The sequence below is a fragment of the Malus domestica genome, chromosome 07, assembly GCF_042453785.1.
Source record: "Malus domestica chromosome 07, GDT2T_hap1".
Taxonomy (NCBI): domain Eukaryota; kingdom Viridiplantae; phylum Streptophyta; class Magnoliopsida; order Rosales; family Rosaceae; genus Malus; species Malus domestica.
In genome coordinates this window covers 9,214,100-9,234,599 of record NC_091667.1, presented here as the reverse complement: position 1 = coordinate 9,234,599, position 20,500 = coordinate 9,214,100, and the positions used below count along the sequence as shown (strand labels likewise).

Below are 20,500 nucleotides of genomic sequence, written 5' to 3'. Positions count from 1 at the left end.
AAAAATTTCATACAAAACTAATATCTCTCTTTTTCATTTGTTTTTAAGTTAAAGAATGAATACAATAACTTCAAAAAAGTGAACATTCTTAATATTAGTTCACAAAATTAGATTTATATTGAATTTATTCAAAAAATTAAGAGAAAAGATATATTTTTTTGTCAGGACATCCCTCATCGAGTACGATAGCGATTGGGGTGGCTGTTCCACTACGTACAGAGCACTCTGATTAGGGATTATAAATTGGATGCTGCTGAAGCTGCTTGACAAACAATCAATACAGCTCAGCTTTTTTACAACTCCATTTCTACGTTCGCACAAAACAAATATCCTCATCATCGTGGGGATGGGGTTTTACAACTCCATTTCTGCCGTGTTTTTGTCATCCTTTTTTATGCATGCTTTCATACTTCACTCTTGCCTTCCTTGTTTCGCCCTTCCGGGAAATGAGACAGATAGACTCGCTTTGCTTGAAATCAAGGCTAGCATAACTCATGACCCTTTTAAAGTCCTGACTTCATGGAATGAAACCATCCACTTTTGCTCGTGGCATGGCGTTACATGTGGTCGTCGTCATAAGAGGGTCACAATGTTGAGCCTGCCGTCCTTGAAACTTGGAGGATCTATACCACCACATGTTGGGAACTTGAGTTTTTTGAGAGTCGTTGATCTCCAAAACAACAGCTTAGGCCATGAAATTCCTCCAGAATTCAGCCGCCTGCACAGATTGCAAGACCTCTTGTTAAACAACAATTCATTGAGTGGAGAAATTCCCACTAACTTGTCGCGTTGCTCTCAGCTCCTCAGGCTCGATGTTGGTTTCAATGTGCTGATGGGAAAGATTCCAAAGGAGCTTGCCCTCTTGTCAAAGTTAAGACTTTTCCACATCCACTTTAACCACTTTACAGGGGGAGTCCCTCCTTCTTTTAGCAATTTATCATCTCTTGAACAGTTCTCCGCATCTTCTAATAATTTGAGTGGCACTGTCCCGGATATTTTTGGCCGAATGACCAATCTTAGCTTTCTTGCTTTCGATGTAAATAGCTTTTCGGGTATGCTTCCCCTCTCAATCTTTAATCTCTCTTCTCTCATAGTCCTTTCTATGGTAATAAATGAAATCCAAGGGAGTCTACCCTCAAACTTAGGTATGGTCTTTCCGAGTCTCCAAGTGTTTTCCTTTGACGACAACCAATTCAGTGGATCTATTCCTGTTTCCTTATCTAATGCGTCAAATCTAATTGAATTTTCAATGGGAGGTAACCAACTGCATGGAAAGGTCCCTCCTTTGACGAATTTGCATAAGCTTAAGCGGTTACTCCTTGCTGAAAACCATCTCGGAAGTGGGGGAATTGATGACTTGACCTTTCTCTGCGATTTGAGCAATGCCACCCATTTAGAAATTCTCGAAATGTTTAACAACAATTTTGGGGGCACGTTACCTCAATGCATAGGAAACCTATCTTCTTCTCTTCAAATTTTCAATATTGCTCAAAATAAAATATTAGGAAGTATCCCAAATGAGATTGCAAATCTGGCTAACTTAGAGCTTTTGTGGATGTCTGTGAACCAATTTTCAGGTCACATTCCCCCTGGTGTAGGAAAGCTGCACAAGTTATATCAATTATCATTGGGTGGGAACTCTCTCTCTGGCAATCTTCCATCGTCTTTCGGAAATTTAAGTCAATTAAATGAGTTAAACTTAGAAGGCAACAAACTTCAAGGCAATCTCCCGCCAAGTTTAATTGAGTGTCAGAATTTGAGGATCTTATCTCTTAGTGCCAACAGTTTTAGCGGTATCATATCGCAAGAAATCATTGGTCTGCTGAACTTGTATGAATTGAGTTTAGGACAAAATCATTTTATAGGCTCCCTGCCAGAGGAGATAGGAATTTTAATAAATCTAGAGTATTTAGATATCTCTGATAACATGTTATTCGGTGAAATTACGGCAAGTCTTGTTAGTTGTATAAAATTAGAGTACCTGGACATGCATGGAAATTTCTTCAATGGGACGATTCCATCAACTTTGAGTTCACTAAGAGGTCTTTCAAAATTGTATCTTTCTCACAACAACTTGTCAGGCACAATTCCAGAATTCTTAGAACGTTTGAATTTTTTGGAATCTCTAAATCTATCTTATAACAATTTTGAGGGCATGTTGCCGATCAAAGGAGTGTTCAAGAATGCAACGGCGACATCAGTTGAAGGAAATAGTAAGCTTTGTGGGGGCATACCTGAGTTTCATTTGCCAAAGTGCAAACTCCAGCATACAAAAAAGGAAGCATTGAGCTTAACCATGAAATTGGTTCTCTCCCTCGTTTGTGGGATTCTTGGAGTTATTTTTGCACTAACCTTTTTGTATCTTTATTGCTCATGGAGGGACAAAAAGGGTCACACTGCAAGTGATTCAAACAAATTTCCCCAAGTGTCTTACCAAAGTCTTCTAAAAGCAACAAATGGATTCTCCTCAACCAACTTGGTCGGTATGGGCAGTTTTGGGTCCGTTTATAAAGGAGTACTCGAGCAAGGTGAAACTACAGTTGCCATCAAGGTACTCAACCTCATTCGTCGCGGAGCTTACAAAAGTTTTATTGCTGAATGCGAGGCTTTCAAAAATATTAGACACCGTAATCTTGTGAAGGTACTCTCGGCATGTTCTGGTTTTGATTATCGCGGTCACGACTTCAAGGCCTTAATTTATGAGTTCATGGTTAACGGGAGCTTGGAGGAATGGTTGTATCCAATTCATACAATTGGTGAGACAAATGAGAGGCCAAGGAGCTTAACAATTTCTCAAAGGTTGAATATTGTTATTGATGTTGCTATGGCATTGGATTATCTCCATCATCATTGTGAGACACCAATAGTTCATTGCGACCTCAAACCCAGCAATATTCTTCTCAATGAGGACATGATTGCACATGTAGGTGACTTCGGGTTGGTGAGGTTCTTACCAAAAGCTGCTGAAAATTCTTCAGGAAATCAATCAAGTTCTTTAGGGATCAAGGGAACTATTGGTTATGCTCCTCCAGGTAAATACACTTGGTAGTTTATTTTTTTCCTAGCTAGTATTTTAAAATTGTGCCGTATTTATTTTAAATTTTTCAAACATGAAAGCTTTTAGCACTTCACTAGAAAATTAGAATCTAAGGTTCTGAATTGTGGAATGCAGAATATGGCATGGGACATGAAGTGTGGACACAAGGTGATGTGTATAGCTTTGGCATCCTCTTGTTGGAAATATTTACAGGAAAAAGACCGACGGATGACATGTTTCAGGGAACTTCAAACCTTTATAGCTTTGTGAAGGCAGCTCTGCCTGAGCAAGTGGAAGAGGTTTTGGATCCCGTTCTTGTTCAAGAGAGCAATCATCCTAACGAGGGGAGGGCAAGGAATCGTGTCCTAATCATAGAAACTTTAATCCATGTTTTAGAAATTGGTGTTGCTTGCTCAGCGGAGTTGCCTAGAGAAAGATTGAACATCTGTGATGCTGTGGCACATATGTGTCGGATCAGAAACAAACTTCGAGCAAATGGTATATGTGGATAGAAGCTTATTGTTAATATGTGGTATAGCATGTAATAGTATTGATGTTATGTGAAAGCGTTTTTGTATTTGTTAGATAAAAAAAGGCAGTACAAATGGCTAGTTGATCAATGCTTGCCAAACAAACTTATTTGCATCAAATTATGCTTGAACAACGACATTCTAGCTTTGCCAAACATTACAGGACGCACACTCTGAAAGAATTAAAAATTAAAATTAAAAAACAAAGTTGTGGAAAGTATTCATCAAATTTCAAACCTATGTTGGAATTCCTGCTCTATGTTGAGAGGTTTATCCATGGTTGAAAATGGGAAGTGTTCCATAGTAGTTTATTGCTTTTTTTATTTTATTTTATTTTAAAACCTCGACGATACGAGAGGAATTTTATTAATAACAAAAAATAAGTTACACCTAGTCAGGGGGCAGGGGGCATAAACCTAACTCCTTGTAATACAAGAAAAAAGAATAAAAAATACATGAAAAGGAGGGGAGACATAAACCTTACTCTTCTATAAACGAAACAATAAAGATACAAAAATATGCATTCATCGGTCATCCATTCATCAACATTTATCTGAGCATTCATCATCTACACGAATCCAGAAAAGAATTTGAGGCTGAGTTCAGTCATACTTAAAGTGGGGATTGCGGGGAAGACCCCTGTGTTGCTTGGAAATCCCTTTCGCTCACTCACTCTCATATTTCATTAAAATATTGTTTTACGTATAAGTTTGGGGGTGGTCCAGGCAACACAGAGGTGGACATTCATCAAAGCCATGTCACAGATCCAGTATCATGCACAGTTTTTGCTCAATATTTGTCACATGGAGGCATGCAACCACATAGAAAATTACATGAGCATTGACGAAATTTTTAGGTGTATGAATGCATAATAGAAACATTTCACAAATCCGTATGATTTTCAGAGATACTAAACCATGCTTAATTTTAACGCAGTGGAGGGATTTGATCTACCTTTCATTTTGTAGATCCGAGGTCTGGCAGCCATCTACAGCAGCTCCATGTGTGAGCCATTGCTCCTTGCAGTTCCTATTCCCCCTTGGCCTTACTCGGGTCCCCAAGTCTGCATACAGAAAACATACATGCATGAGTCAGAATTTCGTTTTCATTTCACCTTCGGTCATGAAAACGAAAGGGAAAAATAGTTGGATGGATTTTTATTTCAGATATCGCCAAGTGGAGACCATAATCGCAGAGAGAATGAGAGCTCTTTACCTCGGGTTTCGTAGAGGAATGCACGATGGTGACAATCTGGGCTAGAATCAAAGATCGCCATGGCTGGGTTCCCTTTTTGACAGAGACGGAGCTGGATTCATGTTTTGACGTTCTGGGTTGTAGATAGAAGCTAGGATTTCAGTCCTATGAGAAACGAAGAGAGAGAGGAAATGAAGGAGATAGCTTTCACGGCTCTGGGCTCGTGGGTAGTGAGAGAGAGAGAGGTTCTCAAACGGCGCTAGTTAGGAGAGACGAGGAATTGGGCATCTGGTCGCTAAAATGGGCCTCTATTTCATGCTCCCTGTCACAGGTTCAGCTCTCCAGAGCGCTGAAATTTTGCTTCTTTTTCCAATATTTTGTTGTTTCTTTCTTTTATTTTCTATTTCTATTTTCCTAGTTTATTTTCTTTGTCTTTGTTAGCTATTTTTCAGTTTTTAAGGTTTTAATATTTTTGTTTTCTTTCTTTATTTTTTCCGCATCTTGAGGATAATGTGTGATTTAAGTTTGGTGTGGAAAAGTAAAATTTTTAGATTTCTAATTTTTAAGTATGCTAAAATTTTTCATTCTTTTTAAATTAATATTCATAGATTATTTTAAACATTATAACAAATGGACTTGGTAGAGATTAATCTCACAGTATAATCTTTTCTAATTATTGTTGTTTAGGCACTAATTCATGAGTTATCCTTTGACAATTAGCACATTGTACATGATTTGTGGGGGTGAGATTGAAGCACTTGCTAGCTTTCCGTCTGAGTTAATTTTTTTTTTGTTCTATAAAAAAGTAAAGTTTAGTTATTGTTATAAATAAAGTAATAATTGTTCCACAAGAATTTGCTGAGTAACTTGGCCAGTCCTGCTTGATCAGCAGTGATTCTCGCATCAAACAATAGAGTCTTAGCATGAGGTAAGGTGGTTAGTTGGTTTCGTAGTTTTTTCAGCTTGAGTTAGCAAGTCTTTAGGGTGTTCTACACCTAGTGCCCTTAAGCCCTTGTAGTTTGGGAGTCATTGATCTAAAACTCATTACATGGGTTGGATCGAAAGCTTAAGTGACCTAACATTGCACAACCACTACTATTACGATAAAAAAAAATTAAAAAGTCGGAAAGAAGAAAAAAAAAAGTTATGTTTGAAGTTAGTAAGTATTAAATAAAAAGGATGAGTGGTAATGGTTTTAGTCGAGTCTCTTTAACTATGTTGGTTCACTTTACACCAAAAGAAGTTTATGAGTTCTTTTCCAATTAATTCTAAATGGCTTAGACTCTGTGATGGTATTAGTTGAAATTTTTGAAAAGATGTTCAATTTTAACATTTTCTATGGATTCCAACTTAAAGGTGAAAATTGTCTTAGTCAAGTTTTGTTAAAGTTTTTAGTTTTTTAGTTTTTATTTTTTGTTTTTGAGTTTTGTTTTGCTTGAGGACAAGCAAAAAGCAAAGTTTGGGGGTATTTGATGAGTCCATATTACACCATATATTTTACTCTATTCTTAGTTGTAGTTTATTGGTTATTTTGGTAGAATTTTGATAATTTGTTATGTATTTTCAATGTAAGGCATGCGACTTCCTCTTGAGCAAAAAGTGATCAAACAGATGAATTTTATAGTGATTCCAATTGAAGGATGTTCGTGAGTCTTTCAAGATCATTCGATCAGATTTTTCTACCAAGTTGTTTAACTGTGGTGAAGAAAAGAAGGCCCAGCTGCTTTTCTAGATTGACGTTTTTGAACGTTTTGGATATTTTGGAGGTCAAGATGGAATATTTTGAGGAAGATTCCTTTTGGGGATTTGATGGGGACAACTTAAGCTTTCAAAAGAGACCTTTTGGGACCAAATCGGAGTTGATTTGGTCGGTCAAAAGTCTGATTTTCTGAGAAGTCTGAATTTCAGTTCAATAGGAAACCTTTTATTTGCTGGTTTATTATTTTATTATGTTTCCTAGTTTTATGCTAAGACCTTTTCTAGGTACGATTTTATTTTGCAATAGTATAAATAAGGCTTTTTAGCCATTAGGGTTACAAACGCATTATTTTTGGAGAATTTCAGACTTTTTACTTACAATGTGTTTTCTATCCATGTTCTTATAATATTTGTTCTATGATTGTTCGTAGCTAATTTTTTTTGCTAAGGCGATGCCTTGATCCTTAGCATGAATATGTAGTCTTTATTTAATTGCTTATGATATTATGTATGTGTGCCTTGAATTATTAATCACTGTGTTTAAATTGTTTCTATGTATTAATGATTCGCGACCATTATGATATTTAGATAAGTAATCGGATGCAATTTCTGTAGGAATATCACCCTGAAATTAAGGAATGCTTCTTGTGGTTAATAATTGTAATTTCACTTAGGATGAACACCACGTCTTAAGGGTTGCATGGTTTTTCAAAGTGTTTTCATAACGCTTAATGAGTTTTTCATGTTCATATTTGATCCGAACGTCTGGACGGATTGCATGTTAGATATACGTTCTATGTTGGAGGTTCCAAGTAGGACATATATTAGGAAAACCTGACCTTCGAAATATGCATGGGTAATTCATAAGTAATTGGAAGAACTACGTAAGATTGTTACGGTGACGGCGGAACTCCTCTTCTTTCATTTAGGAAAGCAGACTTCACATCTAGCTAGAACAAACTGAATCCCTTTTGTGCAGCCAAAGCTATCAAAGTTCTAAACTGGTGCAAATGTTTTATTGTAGTTGATGATTCAATATTATACCATATATTTTAGGGAACTTTAACGAAAACTCCCGGTATTATTCACTTTAACGAAAACCACATTTTTACACTAAAAAGTCAATCATGATACTATTCACTTTACCCTTTATTTTGTTCTTATCATTAAAACTCAAAGTTTTCAAACCCTTTTCATTAGTTTTCCTTATATTTTACCCTATTCTTAGTTATATTTTATTGATTATTTTGGTAGAACTTTGATACTTTGTTATGTATTTTCAATGTAGGACATGCAACTTTCTCTTGAGCTAAAGTGAACAAATGGACGAATTTTGGAGTGAATCCAATTGAAGGATGTTCGTGAGTTCTTCAAGATGATTATGTCAAAATTCCAGATTTTTCTACCAAGCCATTCGCACGGCAGTAAAAATCAGATTTTGACTGACCAAATCAACTCCAATTTAGTCTCAAAAGCTCCCTTTTGAAAGCTGAAGACGTCCCCAACTTTAGCTTTGGATGTTAATTGTTTGAAAACCTAACTACCTAGTGTTTGTGATCAATTTAATTATGTATTAAAGCACAATATATTATGGGACATGAAGTTTGGACAAGATGCGATGTGTACAGCTACGGCATTCTCTTATTGAAAATGTTTACAGCAAAAAGACCAACAGATAACATGTTTCAAAGATCTTCAAACCTGCATAACTTTGTTAAGGCATCTGGTAGATATTGTCGATCCCTCGTTCAAGAAAATGTTGAGGGTGATCAGATGAATGCTAGCAATCACAATAACGAGAATATCACCAGCATTGGCATCTAATTTGAAGAAATCATTGTTGAGAGAGGGTGGACACTGGTGACGCGACACAATTGCGTCAGATCACAAAGAAGCATACTGAGCAGCATTGGCATGTCAAGTTAGTAATGTTTCTTATGTAAAACTAACTTTTCCTTGGTATTTTGTTTGATCAATAAACACAGAATTGCTATTTGCTCGCAGATGACAATCTGTTCCCTTCGATCAATAAAAACAGTATTACTCAAATCTTTGTAACTACATTCTGAACCGGAAGCCTTCTCGCTTTCTACTGTCTAGCTAAATTACCTAAATGGAATACACATCAAAACATACATTTCCAACATGTAAATGAAAATCGGGAGTTAAAACTCAAAATAAGCGCAACTCAATCATCCCTTCTTTTCTTTTTGGGGAATATCAAGCAACGACCTTCCCTGTTCTTAAAAGTCTCAAGGAGTAGCTCAAGCTGTATATGAAATCCTCAATATGTGGGGCGTGTTTCCAGCACAAAGAGTCGAGTGCAACCCTGGAATCCGGTCTAAAGACGATTGACCCATAAATCTACAAAGGAAAGGTATTGTGTCAATAACAATTGGATTTTCATCCCAGTAACCAAAACATTCACCCCAGCCACGCATGTTAATAGCCATATAAAGGAGCTCAGCTTTTCATCCTCTCATTTTAAAGTTCTATGCTGATCTAATAGTCGTACAGTACAGATACATCAGCAGAAAAATGACTGCAGATTATTGAAATTAGACAGGGCAGACACGTTTCCACAAGTACCAATTAGCAAATGACAATGCAGGTTTTGCAACACATTGTGCATAGCATTTAAAAAATTCTCTTACAACTTAAGGTGCGAAACATTTAAAAAGTTACGGTATAAATAGAAATACCTGGTGCTGAAAGATTAGATTGATCCTAGGGGAGGACATCGGATCTGTTGCACTATTAGCAGAGGAACTCTTCAAACCATTAATCACCCTTTCAGCCAAAGCTGAAGCTGAACAAATATCCAGGCGAGTGTCAATCCTGGTCGGATCACCATAGAGCTCTCTAAATTTTCCATGCTGGAAAGTATAACAGAGACAGCCGAAAAAATCAGCATGGAATGGACTTCTCTTCTTATTGCTCCTAAAATTGCCCTTGTCTCCCCTCATATCAACTGCCACTGGGTTGTACCCATCCTGAAACCAGGCAGTGCAGCTTCCACCTAAAATGTAATGCCACCATTGACCACAAGAAGTGAGAATGGCATTACAATTTCATTTTGCAAACAAAAGGGAACTGTAGCACAAACAATGATTAATTTTGACAATTATAGAATTTCGTATCTGGCCTTCCCTGGGGCAAACATCAGGAAATAGTTAAAGTAAAAACCTAAAGATACCGCATACTGTCGGCAACAGATCTGGACTCATAAACACAAAATAAAAACATTGAATTGTTCTGTTAGAATTTGTCTCTAGAATTATTTTTTATTACTATTATTTTCTTTTACTGCAGTCACACCGACCACCACGGAACACCATGAAAGGAGGTGACATACTCCTTAAGTCTACTGGCTTTTAATATACTAAAGTAGAAAACTACACACATACAATATAAACGAAACTAAGAGGTACCAAAACACGTATACATGTATAAAAACATGCAAATGTATAAGCTAAAAATTATAAGATACACCTGAGTATTAGTATGAAACTTCCAAAAAAATGTAAAGAGATTATACAAGTTATCACAGAAAATACGAGTAACGTGTAAAATTACCAAAGATTCCAGATACTGCAGCATGAGATTCTTTAAGACGCATATCATAAGATGGCCGCCAACACCAACCCTTTTCTTTCTGTATCATGATGTCTTTTTGTGTCTCATTTTGCCTCCAAAGATCTTGGCTTTTTTCAAAAGAAAAGGCAGCGTTTGCGCAGAATCCAGGCATTAGAGAAATAGGTGCTTCACCAACTATGGAATTAACTGTCTGGGGATGACCACCGTTTTTACGTACACATCCAGATTCGGAGACAAGTGATGACATATCTAAGGAAATTGACTCAGGCACATCCTAGTACTTTCCTTTATGGTCAATGAACAGTTCAGGCCGTGCAGCCTCAAGTGTAATATCATGGTAAGGAAGCTGCAAACATCTTAAAGGTTGAGAAAATTTAATAGATGGCTCATAATTTAAACAATAAGACAAATAAGGGAAATATCTAATCTCTGGTTTTCCGAAAAGCCCCTCGTACCGACATGAACTTTTTCACTAAAACAGCTTAGGCAGCATATGTGCAATGTTAAAGGTATAGATATTAACTTTTTCGGTACATGGCTCTTAATTTATAGACATGAAACTTTCCAATTTTATCTATGTTCCGTGCAATGTTATCAAGGCATGTAACCTATAAATAAAAGTGGTAAACAGAAGAAACTTGTAAATTAAGATGTTTGAAGCATGTTGATATATATATATATATATATAAACCTATATCCAAGGTATGTTCAGTAAAGAAATGAAAAAATTGTGGTCTCATTTGGTCTCTAAGATTGGATTGAAATGGACAACCCACTATACTCAAGGTATGTTGACGAAAGAAATGAAAAAATTGTGGCTTACTTGAAGGTAGGAGATGGATTATTTTCCATTTCAATCCACCAAAATGGTAAGGATCAGAAGAGGATTATTTTCCATATCCCCCTTCTAATCACCTCAACATGAAAAATCATTCACTCTATCTTTAATATACCCTGAATATGGTAGTTTGTCCATTCCATTCCAATCCTAGAGACCAAACAAGGCCCTATTTTTCAACAATTAAGAAATTAGGAAACAATACTTTAAGATTATACATGCTGACAGAGTCTGGTAAGGTTCAAGTGATACATCCCTATAATTACTTATTTTTAACTTCAATTCCTATAAGAGAAATTTGACATATGAAAGGAAAAAAAAAAATCGCAGTTGGTAAACAAATTATCCACCTAGCCATAGTACAACCTAACAACAAAGCCTTTTTCCACTAAGTGGGGTCGGCTATATGAATCCTAGAACGCCATTGCGCTCGGTTTTGTGTCATGTCCTCCGTTAGATCCAAGTACTCAAGTATTTTCATAGGGTCTCTTCCAAAGTTTTCCTAGGTCTTCCTCTACTCCTTCGGCCCTGAACCTTTGTCCCGTAGTCATATTTTCGAACCGGAGCATCAGTAGGCCTTCTTTGCACATGTCCAAACCACCGGAACCGATTTTCTCTCATATTTCCTTCAATTTTGGCTACTCGTACTTTACCTCGGATATCCTCATTCCCAATCTTATCCTTTCTCGTGTGCCCATACATCCCACGAAGCATCCTCATCTCCGCTACACCCATTTTGTGTACGTGTTGATGCTTCACCGCCCAACATTCTGTGCCATACAACATCGCTGGCCTTATTGCCGTCCTATAAAATTTTCCCTTGAGCTTCAGTGGCCTACGACGGTCACACAACACGCCGGATGCACTCTTACACTTCATCCATCCAGGTTGTATTCTTCTGTTGAGATCTCCATCTAATTCTCCGTTCTCTTGCAAGATAGATCCTAGGTAGCGAAAACGGTCACTTTTTGTGATCTTCGCTAGATTGCTCCGGTCATTAGTGTGGATAAGTATATAAATGGATAGAGATAGGAAAGTAAACACAAGATGTACGTGGTTCACCCAGATTTGCTACGTCCACGGAATAGAGGAGTTCTCATTAATTGTGAAGGGTTTACACAAGTACATAGGTTCAAGCTCTCCTTTAGTGAGTACAAGTGAATGATTTAGTACAAATGACATTAGGAAATATTGTGGGAGAATGATCTCGTAACCACGAAACTTCTAAGTACCGGAGTGTGGTATCGTCTTGACTTGCCTTATCTGTCTCATAGGTAGATGTGGCATCTTCTCTGGAAGTACTCTTCCTCCATCTAGGGGTGGTATTTGTAACTGGTGGAGATGCACAAGGTAATGTATCAATTTCACTTGAAGCTTACTTGTAGTTTCAAGCTTGGTCAAGCGCGATACAAACCATGTAGTAGGAGTCCCCCAAGTCGCCGAGCTAGGGGATCTGCTGAAAGAGGTGACAGACAAGGTAAGCAATCAGAGCTCCGGCTGATTGTTCACATTTTCCCTATCTTGCAGGCAGCATGAAGGATAAAGAGAAGAAAAATGAGAAGAGATGATATGGGATACTTTTGCTTTTGAAGAAGTAACTTTCCACATGCTTATTCTTGAACTGGGCTGGAGGGTTTTTTGGTTTCCTCCAGAGTATAAGGCTGACTGAAGAATTTGAGGGTCAAAACAAGTCCATCAAATCTAGAGTACGTTCCACCCTGCTGATATGGGATACTTTTGCTTTTGACAGAGTAATGGATGTATCGGCACGTGTGTTGTTACGCTTGTCTCCACATGCTTCCTTGTATCCTTCGCACTTGCCCTATCTGTTCCTCAAGCAGATGCGGAATCTTCCCTGGAAACATAAGATGTTGAAGATGAGTACTCGAGAGCAATGCCAGGTAAGTAATCAGGTAAGGGGTTCCAGGCAGTCAGTTCCTGGCTGGAAGCTTGATTCCAAGTGCTGACTGATTGCTCTCTTTCTTCTTGTCTTGCAGGTAAGAACAAGGCCAAAGGAAAAGACAGGGAAAAAGCATGATATGGGATACTCTTGCTTTTAACCCTGATGATATGAGATATTCTTGCTCTAGTATAGCTTGTTTACAGAGGTATTATCGGGGGGAAAGAAAGTTGAATATTTCGAAAGGCTTCGTTGGGAGTGCCCTCTCAGATAAGAGGAAGGGTTGAGCATTTTTGCAGGTCTGCCTGTCCGTTAGGGATAGAGGTCGACATATATAGGAGTCTCCCTAACATCAAGTAATAATGCTATTCCTTTACCCTGCTTGGTCATAGCACGGTAGTGGGAGCTGCCAGCTTCACATGTTTTAACTCTGTCAGAGCACTTTGGAAAAGTGGTCTGTGGTATCTGGAAAACTGATGTTGCGTGTGCAGATTACAGACAAGCTTTATCCAAGGAGATCCACCTCTTGAAGTTGGGAAAGTGGTGCCTCTTCGGTTTTCGAACAAGCAATCCTGTTGGGGATCTGACTCTCGAGATTCGGAGAACGATGCCTCTTCGATTTTTGAGAAAGCAATCCTGCTGGGGGTCTGGCTCTCGAGATTCGGAGAGCGGTGTCTCTTCGATTTTTGAGAAAGTAATCATGTTGGGAGTCTGGCTCTAGAGATTTGGAGGGCGGTGCCTCTTCGATTTTGGAGCAAGCAATCTTGTTGGGAGTGTTTTCTCGAATGTGAGTAAAGGTTGGGCATGTTTGCTAGTCTACTTTGCCACGAAGCACAGAGGTTGAAACACAGGGACTTTCCAATTATCCAGCAGTGGTACTATTCCTTTACCCTCTCTTCGATTTTTGAGAAAGTAATCATGTTGGGAGTCTGGCTCTCGAGATTCGAAGGGCGGTGCCTCTTCGATTTTGGAGCAAGCAATCTTGTTGGGAGTGTTTTCTTGAATGTGAGTAAAGGTTGGGCATGTTTGCTAGTCTACCTTGCCACGAAGCACAAAGGTTGACACACAGGGACTTTCCAATTATCCAGCAGTGGTACTGTTCCTTTACCCTCTCTTCGATTTTTGAGAAAGTAATCATGTTGGGAGTCTGGCTCTCGAGATTCGGAGGGCAGTGCCTCTTCGATTTTGGAGCAAGCAATCTTGTTGGGAGTGTTTTCTCGAATGTGAGTAAAGGTTGGGCATGTTTGCTAGTCTACCTTGCCACGAAGCACAAAGGTTGACACACAGGGACTTTCCAATTATCCAGCAGTGGTACTGTTCCTTTACCCTTGTGGGTAATAATATCGTAGCTAGACCTTCAAAATTTATGTGTCAAACTTTGTTAGTGTTGTTTCTTTGCTATTCTTTTACCCTTCTTGGTCAGAGCGATGTAGTGGGAGCTGCAAGCTTCACGTGTCTCAACTTTGTCAGAGAACTTTGGCAAAGTTATCTGTGGTACCCATGAGCTACTGTTGCGTATGGGAAGTGGGTGATTGAACAGTACGATTCATGTGCTTTCTACTTCTCTAGAAATCTTCGACAGAATGCCCATAATTTCCGCAAAGTAGGTGCCTCTTCGATTTCTGAGATCGGCCCTCGTGGTCTCTGAGCAGCCCAGCTTTTGAGAAAGCAAGCCTCTTCGATTTCTGAGATCAGCCTTCGTGGTCTTTGAGCAGCCCAGCTTTTGAGAAAGCCAACACCTCTTCGATTTCTGAGATCGACCCTCGTGGTCTCTGAGCAGCCCAGCTTTTGAGAAAGCAAACGCCTCTTCGATTTCTGAGCAGGCACCTCTTCGATTTCTGAAGCTTCGTCGAGTGCAGATTTTTATAGGGGGTGACATTAAGTTCCAAATCACACTTGAATATCCACCAGTAGAAGCTCCATTCTTGCACTTCTAAGATCTTGATTTGTCCGACCTCTTCTCTCTTCAACACCTTTGAAAATGTCTGGCCCCTCCGACCGTCGTTTTGACTTGAACCTTGTTGAAGAGGCAGCCCCGCCTTCTCCAGACAACATATGGCGCCCATCCTTCGTCTCCCATACTGGTCCTCTTACCGTTGGGGATTCCGTGATGAAGAATGATATGACCGCTGCGGTAGTGGCCATGAACCTTCTCACTCCCAAAGATAACAGACTACTTTCCAAACGGTCTGATGAGTTGGCTGTTAAGGATTCTCTGGCTCTCAGTGTTCAGTGTGCAGGTTCTGTGTCTAATATGGCCCAACGCCTATTTGCTCGAACCCGCCAAGTTGAATCATTGGCGGCTGAAGTGATGAGTCTCAAACAGGAGATTAGAGGGCTCAAGCATGAGAATAAACAGTTGCACCGGCTCGCACATGACTATGCTACAAACATGAAGAGGAAGCTTGACCAGATGAAGGAATCTGATGGTCAGGTTTTACTTGATCATCAGAGATTTGTGGGTTTGTTCCAAAGGCATTTATTGCCTTCGTCTTCTGGGGCTGTACCGCGTAATGAAGCTCCAAATGATCAACCTCTGATGCCTCCTCCTTCTAGGGTTCTGTCCAGTACTGAGGCTCCGAATGATCCCCCTCCGGTGCCTTCTCTTTCTGGGGCTCTACCGACTGCTGAGACTTCTCCTAAGCAACCTTTGTGAAGGCTCCCTCTTGTTTGTTTATTTTGACTCAAGTATATGTACATATTTGTAACTGATCGGGGATATCAATAAATAAGCTTTCCTTCATTTCAACGTATTGTGTTAAATACACCAAAGCCTTCTTCGCTAAGTTCTTTGAATTTTCTTTTGTTGAAGCTTGTATGTTGAAGCTTTGTGAGTGGAGCATCTAGGTTGAGGTAGTGTTCCCTTAATTTCCTTAGTGAGGAAAACTTCTCGGTTGGAGACTTGGAAAATCCAAGTCACTGAGTGGGATCGGCTATATGAATCTTAGAACGCCATTGTGTTCTGTCCTGTGTCATGTCCTCCATTAGATCCAAGTACTCTAAGTCTTTTCTTAAGGTCTCTTCCAAAGTTTTCCTAGGTCTTCCTCTACCCCTTCGGCCTTGAACCTCTGTCCCATAGTCGCATCTTCTAATCGGAGCGTCAGTAGGCCTTCTTTGCACATGTCCAAACCACCGTAACCGATTTTCTCTCATCTTTCCTTCAATTTCGAAGAGGTCGCACTTGGTGCGATGGCAAGTGCCTTCGTCCATGAGCGGTAGGTCTCGGGTTCGAGACTTGGGAGCAGCCTCTCCATAAATGGGGGTAAGGCTAGCCGACATTCACCTCTCCCAAACCCTGCGTAAAGCGGGAGCCTTGTGCACTGGGTACGACCCTTTCCTTCATTTTCGGCTACTCCTACTTTACCCCGGATATCCTCATTCCTAATCTTATCCTTTCTCGTGTGCCCACACATCCAACGAAGCATCCTCATCTCCGCTACACCCATTTTGTGTACGTGTTGATGCTTCACCGCCCAACATTCGGTGCCATACAACATCGCCGGTCTTATTGCCGTCCTATAAAATTTTCCCTTGAGCTTCAGTGGCATACGGCGGTCACACAACACGCCGGATGCACTCTTCCACTTCATCCATCCAGCTTGTATTCTATGGTTAAGATCTCCATCTAATTCTCCGTTCTTTTGCGAGATAGATCCTAGGTAACGAAAACGGTCGCTCTTTGGTATTTCTTGATCTCCGATCCTCACCCCTAACTCGTTTTGGCCTCCATTTGCACTGAACTTGCACTCCATATATTCTGTCTTTGATCGGCTTAGGCGAAGACCTTTAGATTCCAACACTTCTCTCCAAAGTTTAAGCTTTGCATTTACCCCTTCCTGAGTTTCATCTATCAACACTATATCGTCTGCGAAAAGCATACACCAAGGAATATCATCTTGAATATGTCCTGTTAACTCATTCATTACCAACGCAAAAACGTATGGACTTAAGGATGAGCCTTGATGTATTCCTACAGTTATAGGAAAGCTTTCGGTTTGTCCTTCATAAGTTCTTACGGCAGTCTTTGCTCCTTCATACATATCCTGTATAGCTTGGATATATGCTACTCGTACTCCTTTCTTCTCTAAAATCCTCCAAAGAATGTCTCTTGGGACCCTATCATACGTTTTTTCCAAATCTATAAAGACCATGTGTAAATCCTTTTTCCCATCTCTATATCTTTCCATCAATCTTCGTAAGAGATAGATTGCCTCCATGGTTGAGCGCCCTGGCATGAACCCGAATTGGTTGTCCGAAACCCATGTCTCTTGCCTCAATCTATGCTCAATGACTCTCTCCCAGAGCTTCATTGTATGACTCATTAGCTTAATACCCCTATAGTTCATGCAATTTTGCACATCGCCCTTATTCTTGTAGATAGGCACCAAAGTGCTCGTTCGCCACTCATTTGGCATCTTCTTCGTTTTCAAAATCCTATTGAAAAGGTCAGTGAGCCATGTTATACATGTCTCTCCCAAAACTTTCCACACTTCGATTGGTATATCGTCTGGGCCTACTGCTTTTCTATGCTTCATCTTCTTCAAAGCTACAACCACTTCTTCCTTCCGGATTCTACGATAAAAAGAGTAGTTTCTACACTCTTCTGAGTTACTCAACTCCCTTAAAAAAGCACTTCTTTCATGTCCTTCATTGAAAAGATTATGAAAATAACCTTTCCATCTGTCTTTAACCGCGTTCTCTGTAGCAAGAACCTTTCCATCCTCATCCTTGATGCACCTCACTTGGTTTAGGTCCCTTGTCTTCTTTTCCCTTGCTCTAGCTAGTTTATAGATATCTAACTCTCCTTCTTTGGTATCTAGTCGCTTATACATATCGTCATAAGCCACTAACTTAGCTTCTCTCACAGCTTTCTTCGCCTCTTGCTTCGCTTTTCTATACCTTTCACCATTTTCATCGGTCCTATCCTTGTATAAGGCTTTACAACATTCCTTCTTAGCCTTCACCTTTGTTTGTACCTCCTCATTCCACCACCAAGATTCCTTTTGGTGTGGGGCAAAGCCCTTGGACTCTCCTAATACCTCTTTTGCTACTTTTCGGATACAACTAGCCATGGAATCCCACATTTGGTTAGCTTCCCCCTCTCTATCCCACACACACTGGGTGATTACTTTCTCTTTGAAAATGGCTTGTTTTTCTTCTTTTAGATTCCACCATCTAGTCATTGGGCACTTCCAAGTCTTGTTCTTTTTTCTCACTCTTTTGATATGTACATCCATCACCAACAAGCGATGTTGATTAGCCACGCTCTCTCCTGGTATAACTTTGCAATCCTTACAAGTTATACGATCCCCTTTCCTTATTAGAAGAAAATCTATTTGTGTTTTTGACGACCCACTCTTGTAGGTGATCACATGTTCTTCTCTCTTCTTAAAGAAGGTGTTGGCTAAGAAGAGATCATATGCCATTGCAAAATCCAAGATAGCTTCCCCATCCTCGTTTCTCTCCCCAAAACCATGGCCACCATGAAAACCTTCATAGTTGCCTGTCTCCCTGCCCACGTGTCCATTTAAATCTCCTCCTATAAATAACTTCTCCGTCTGAGCAATTCCTTGCACCAAGTCTCCAAGGTCTTCCCAAAATTTCTCCTTCGAACTCGTATCCAACCCTACTTGAGGTGCGTACGCACTAATCACATTGATAAGTTCTTGTCCTATTACAATCTTGATTGCCATGATTCTATCTCCTACCCTCTTGACATCTACAACATCTTGTGTCAAGGTCTTGTCCACGATGATGCCAACACCGTTTCTCGCTCTATTTGTGCCCGAATACCATAGTTTAATCCCTGAGTTTTCTAGATCCTTTGCCTTACGACCAACCCACTTAGTTTCTTGTAGGCACATAATATTTATCCTTCTCCTCACCATAACTTCTACTACTTCCATAGATTTTCCCGTCAAGGTTCCTATATTCCACGTTCCTAAACGCATTTTGCTCTCTTGAACTCTACCCTTCTGTCCTAGCTTCTTCACCCTTCCCCGTCTAATAGGATCAAAATACTTCTTTTGTGTGTCCCGTGTAAAGTTGATAGGAGCATATGCTCCCAAACAACTTTGAGTGGAGTCGTTCGAAAAGAAGTTTCTATAGCCCCCTTGCTCATTTAACACTGCATCCGGCTGCCGATGGAGATACAGCGACCCTTGCTCACTTATCACTGTACTCGGGCCACACAGCGCGCCACTTACGGGTGACGCCCTAGCTTTAGCGCGATTTCGTTCTGGATTCATTTTCATAAGGATTCGACGTAATCATGGAGTGCCGGCTGTCGACTACTTGACGCCCTCCCCTCCTCCTTTATCCGGGCTTGGGACCGGCAATGTAAGATAAACTTACACGCATTTACTTTCCTGTTTTGACCTTTAATCAAATTGTTTAAACAGTCAGAATTCCTTTTGTCCCTTGAGGGATTTATGGGTGTCAATTTCTTTTTTTACACCTAGCCATAGTAAATGTAAAAAAAGAAATTGACACCCATAAATCCCTCAAGGGACAAAAGGAATTCTGACTGTTTAAACAATTTGATTAAAGGTCAAAACAGGAAAGTAAATGCGTGCCTTATGAAAGAGCACCAATTTGTTGTAGCGTCCTTTTTTCTCACCATGCCCTTCTGTGCTCAACTTTATGGATGATAACGGAGACAAAAGAAGCTGTGTGCATAATCCAAACGAATAAAGTGACTTGTCCAATACATGCTTCACCACATCTTTCAATGTAGGGACCCCCATCTCATCATTGGTAAATTCAGCTTTAATAGAAGAAAAAAGTTTCTTCGGGCGGAACTGCCCAATTAATCCAAGCCACCTATTTTCACGCAGATCATGTAACAAGGGAATTAGTATGTCGGACAACTAAGAATGCTAACCGGATTTGATTAATATGAGATGACTTTGGTCTAAGCATAGTAACTCTTAATTCACTCCTCCAACAGAAAACATGCTCAAGGAATTAGGACATTAAACTCAACACATTTGGATCAGTAATTTCAAAAATACAATGCATTTACACAGTACATTCATTAGCGAGGATATTGTTCAGATTTCAAAACATCGAAACAAACTTTTTCACCTAAGAAATCCCATAAAAAATAGGGATAATCCCAACCAGTGCTCTGATAAACCTGTTAAAGCTTTGATGCTCTCGAAAAACATAAGAACCCGCTTGCAAATCAGTAAAATAACAACAACAACAACAACAAAGCCTTTTCCCACTAAGTGGGGTCGGCTATATGAATCCTAGAACGTCATTGCGCTCGGTTTTGTGTCATGTCCTCCGTTAGATCCAAGTACTCTAAGTCTTTTCTTAGAGTCTCTTCCAAAGTTTTCCTAAGTCTTCCTCTACCCCTTCGGCCCTGAACCTCTGTTCCGTAGTCACATCTTCGAACCGGAGCGTCAGTCGGCCTTCTTTTGCACATGTCCAAATCACCGGAGCCGATTTTCTCTCATCTTTCCTACAATTTCGGCTACTCCTACTTTACCTCGGATATCCTCATTCCCAATCTTATCCTTTCTCGTGTGCCCACACATCCCACGAAGCATCCTCATCTCCGCTACACCCATTTTGTGTACGTGTTGATGCTTCACCACCCAACATTTTGTGCCATACAACATCGCTGGCCTTATTGCCATCCTATAAAATTTTCCCTTGGGCTTCAGTGGCCTACGACGGTCACACAACACGCCGGATGC

At 39.8% G+C, this 20,500-nt stretch overlaps 1 protein-coding gene, 1 long non-coding RNA gene and 1 pseudogene across 2 annotated transcripts; 1 reads left to right on the top strand and 2 right to left on the bottom strand.

Moving 5' to 3' along the window:
- Positions 1 to 274: 274 nt before the first annotated feature.
- On the top strand, positions 275 to 3,603 carry LOC114825998 (probable LRR receptor-like serine/threonine-protein kinase At3g47570). The gene is made up of 2 exons (XM_029105507.2): positions 275 to 3,032; positions 3,173 to 3,603. The coding sequence occupies exons 1-2, from the start codon at positions 347 to 349 to the stop codon at positions 3,547 to 3,549; spliced, it is 3,063 nt and encodes a 1,020-aa protein (XP_028961340.2). The 5' UTR covers positions 275 to 346; the 3' UTR covers positions 3,550 to 3,603.
- Positions 3,604 to 4,304: 701 nt separating this feature from the next.
- LOC139197357 (uncharacterized) lies at positions 4,305 to 5,127 on the bottom strand. Its single transcript, XR_011582681.1, has 2 exons — positions 4,783 to 5,127; positions 4,305 to 4,630 (listed from the first exon to the last, which is right to left on the bottom strand). It is a non-coding gene; the product is annotated as an uncharacterized lncRNA (long non-coding RNA).
- A 3,352-nt stretch (positions 5,128 to 8,479) lies between these two features.
- The window catches only part of LOC103412062 (protein TRIGALACTOSYLDIACYLGLYCEROL 4, chloroplastic-like), a 33,808-nt pseudogene continuing 21,787 nt past the window's right edge, over positions 8,480 to 20,500 (bottom strand).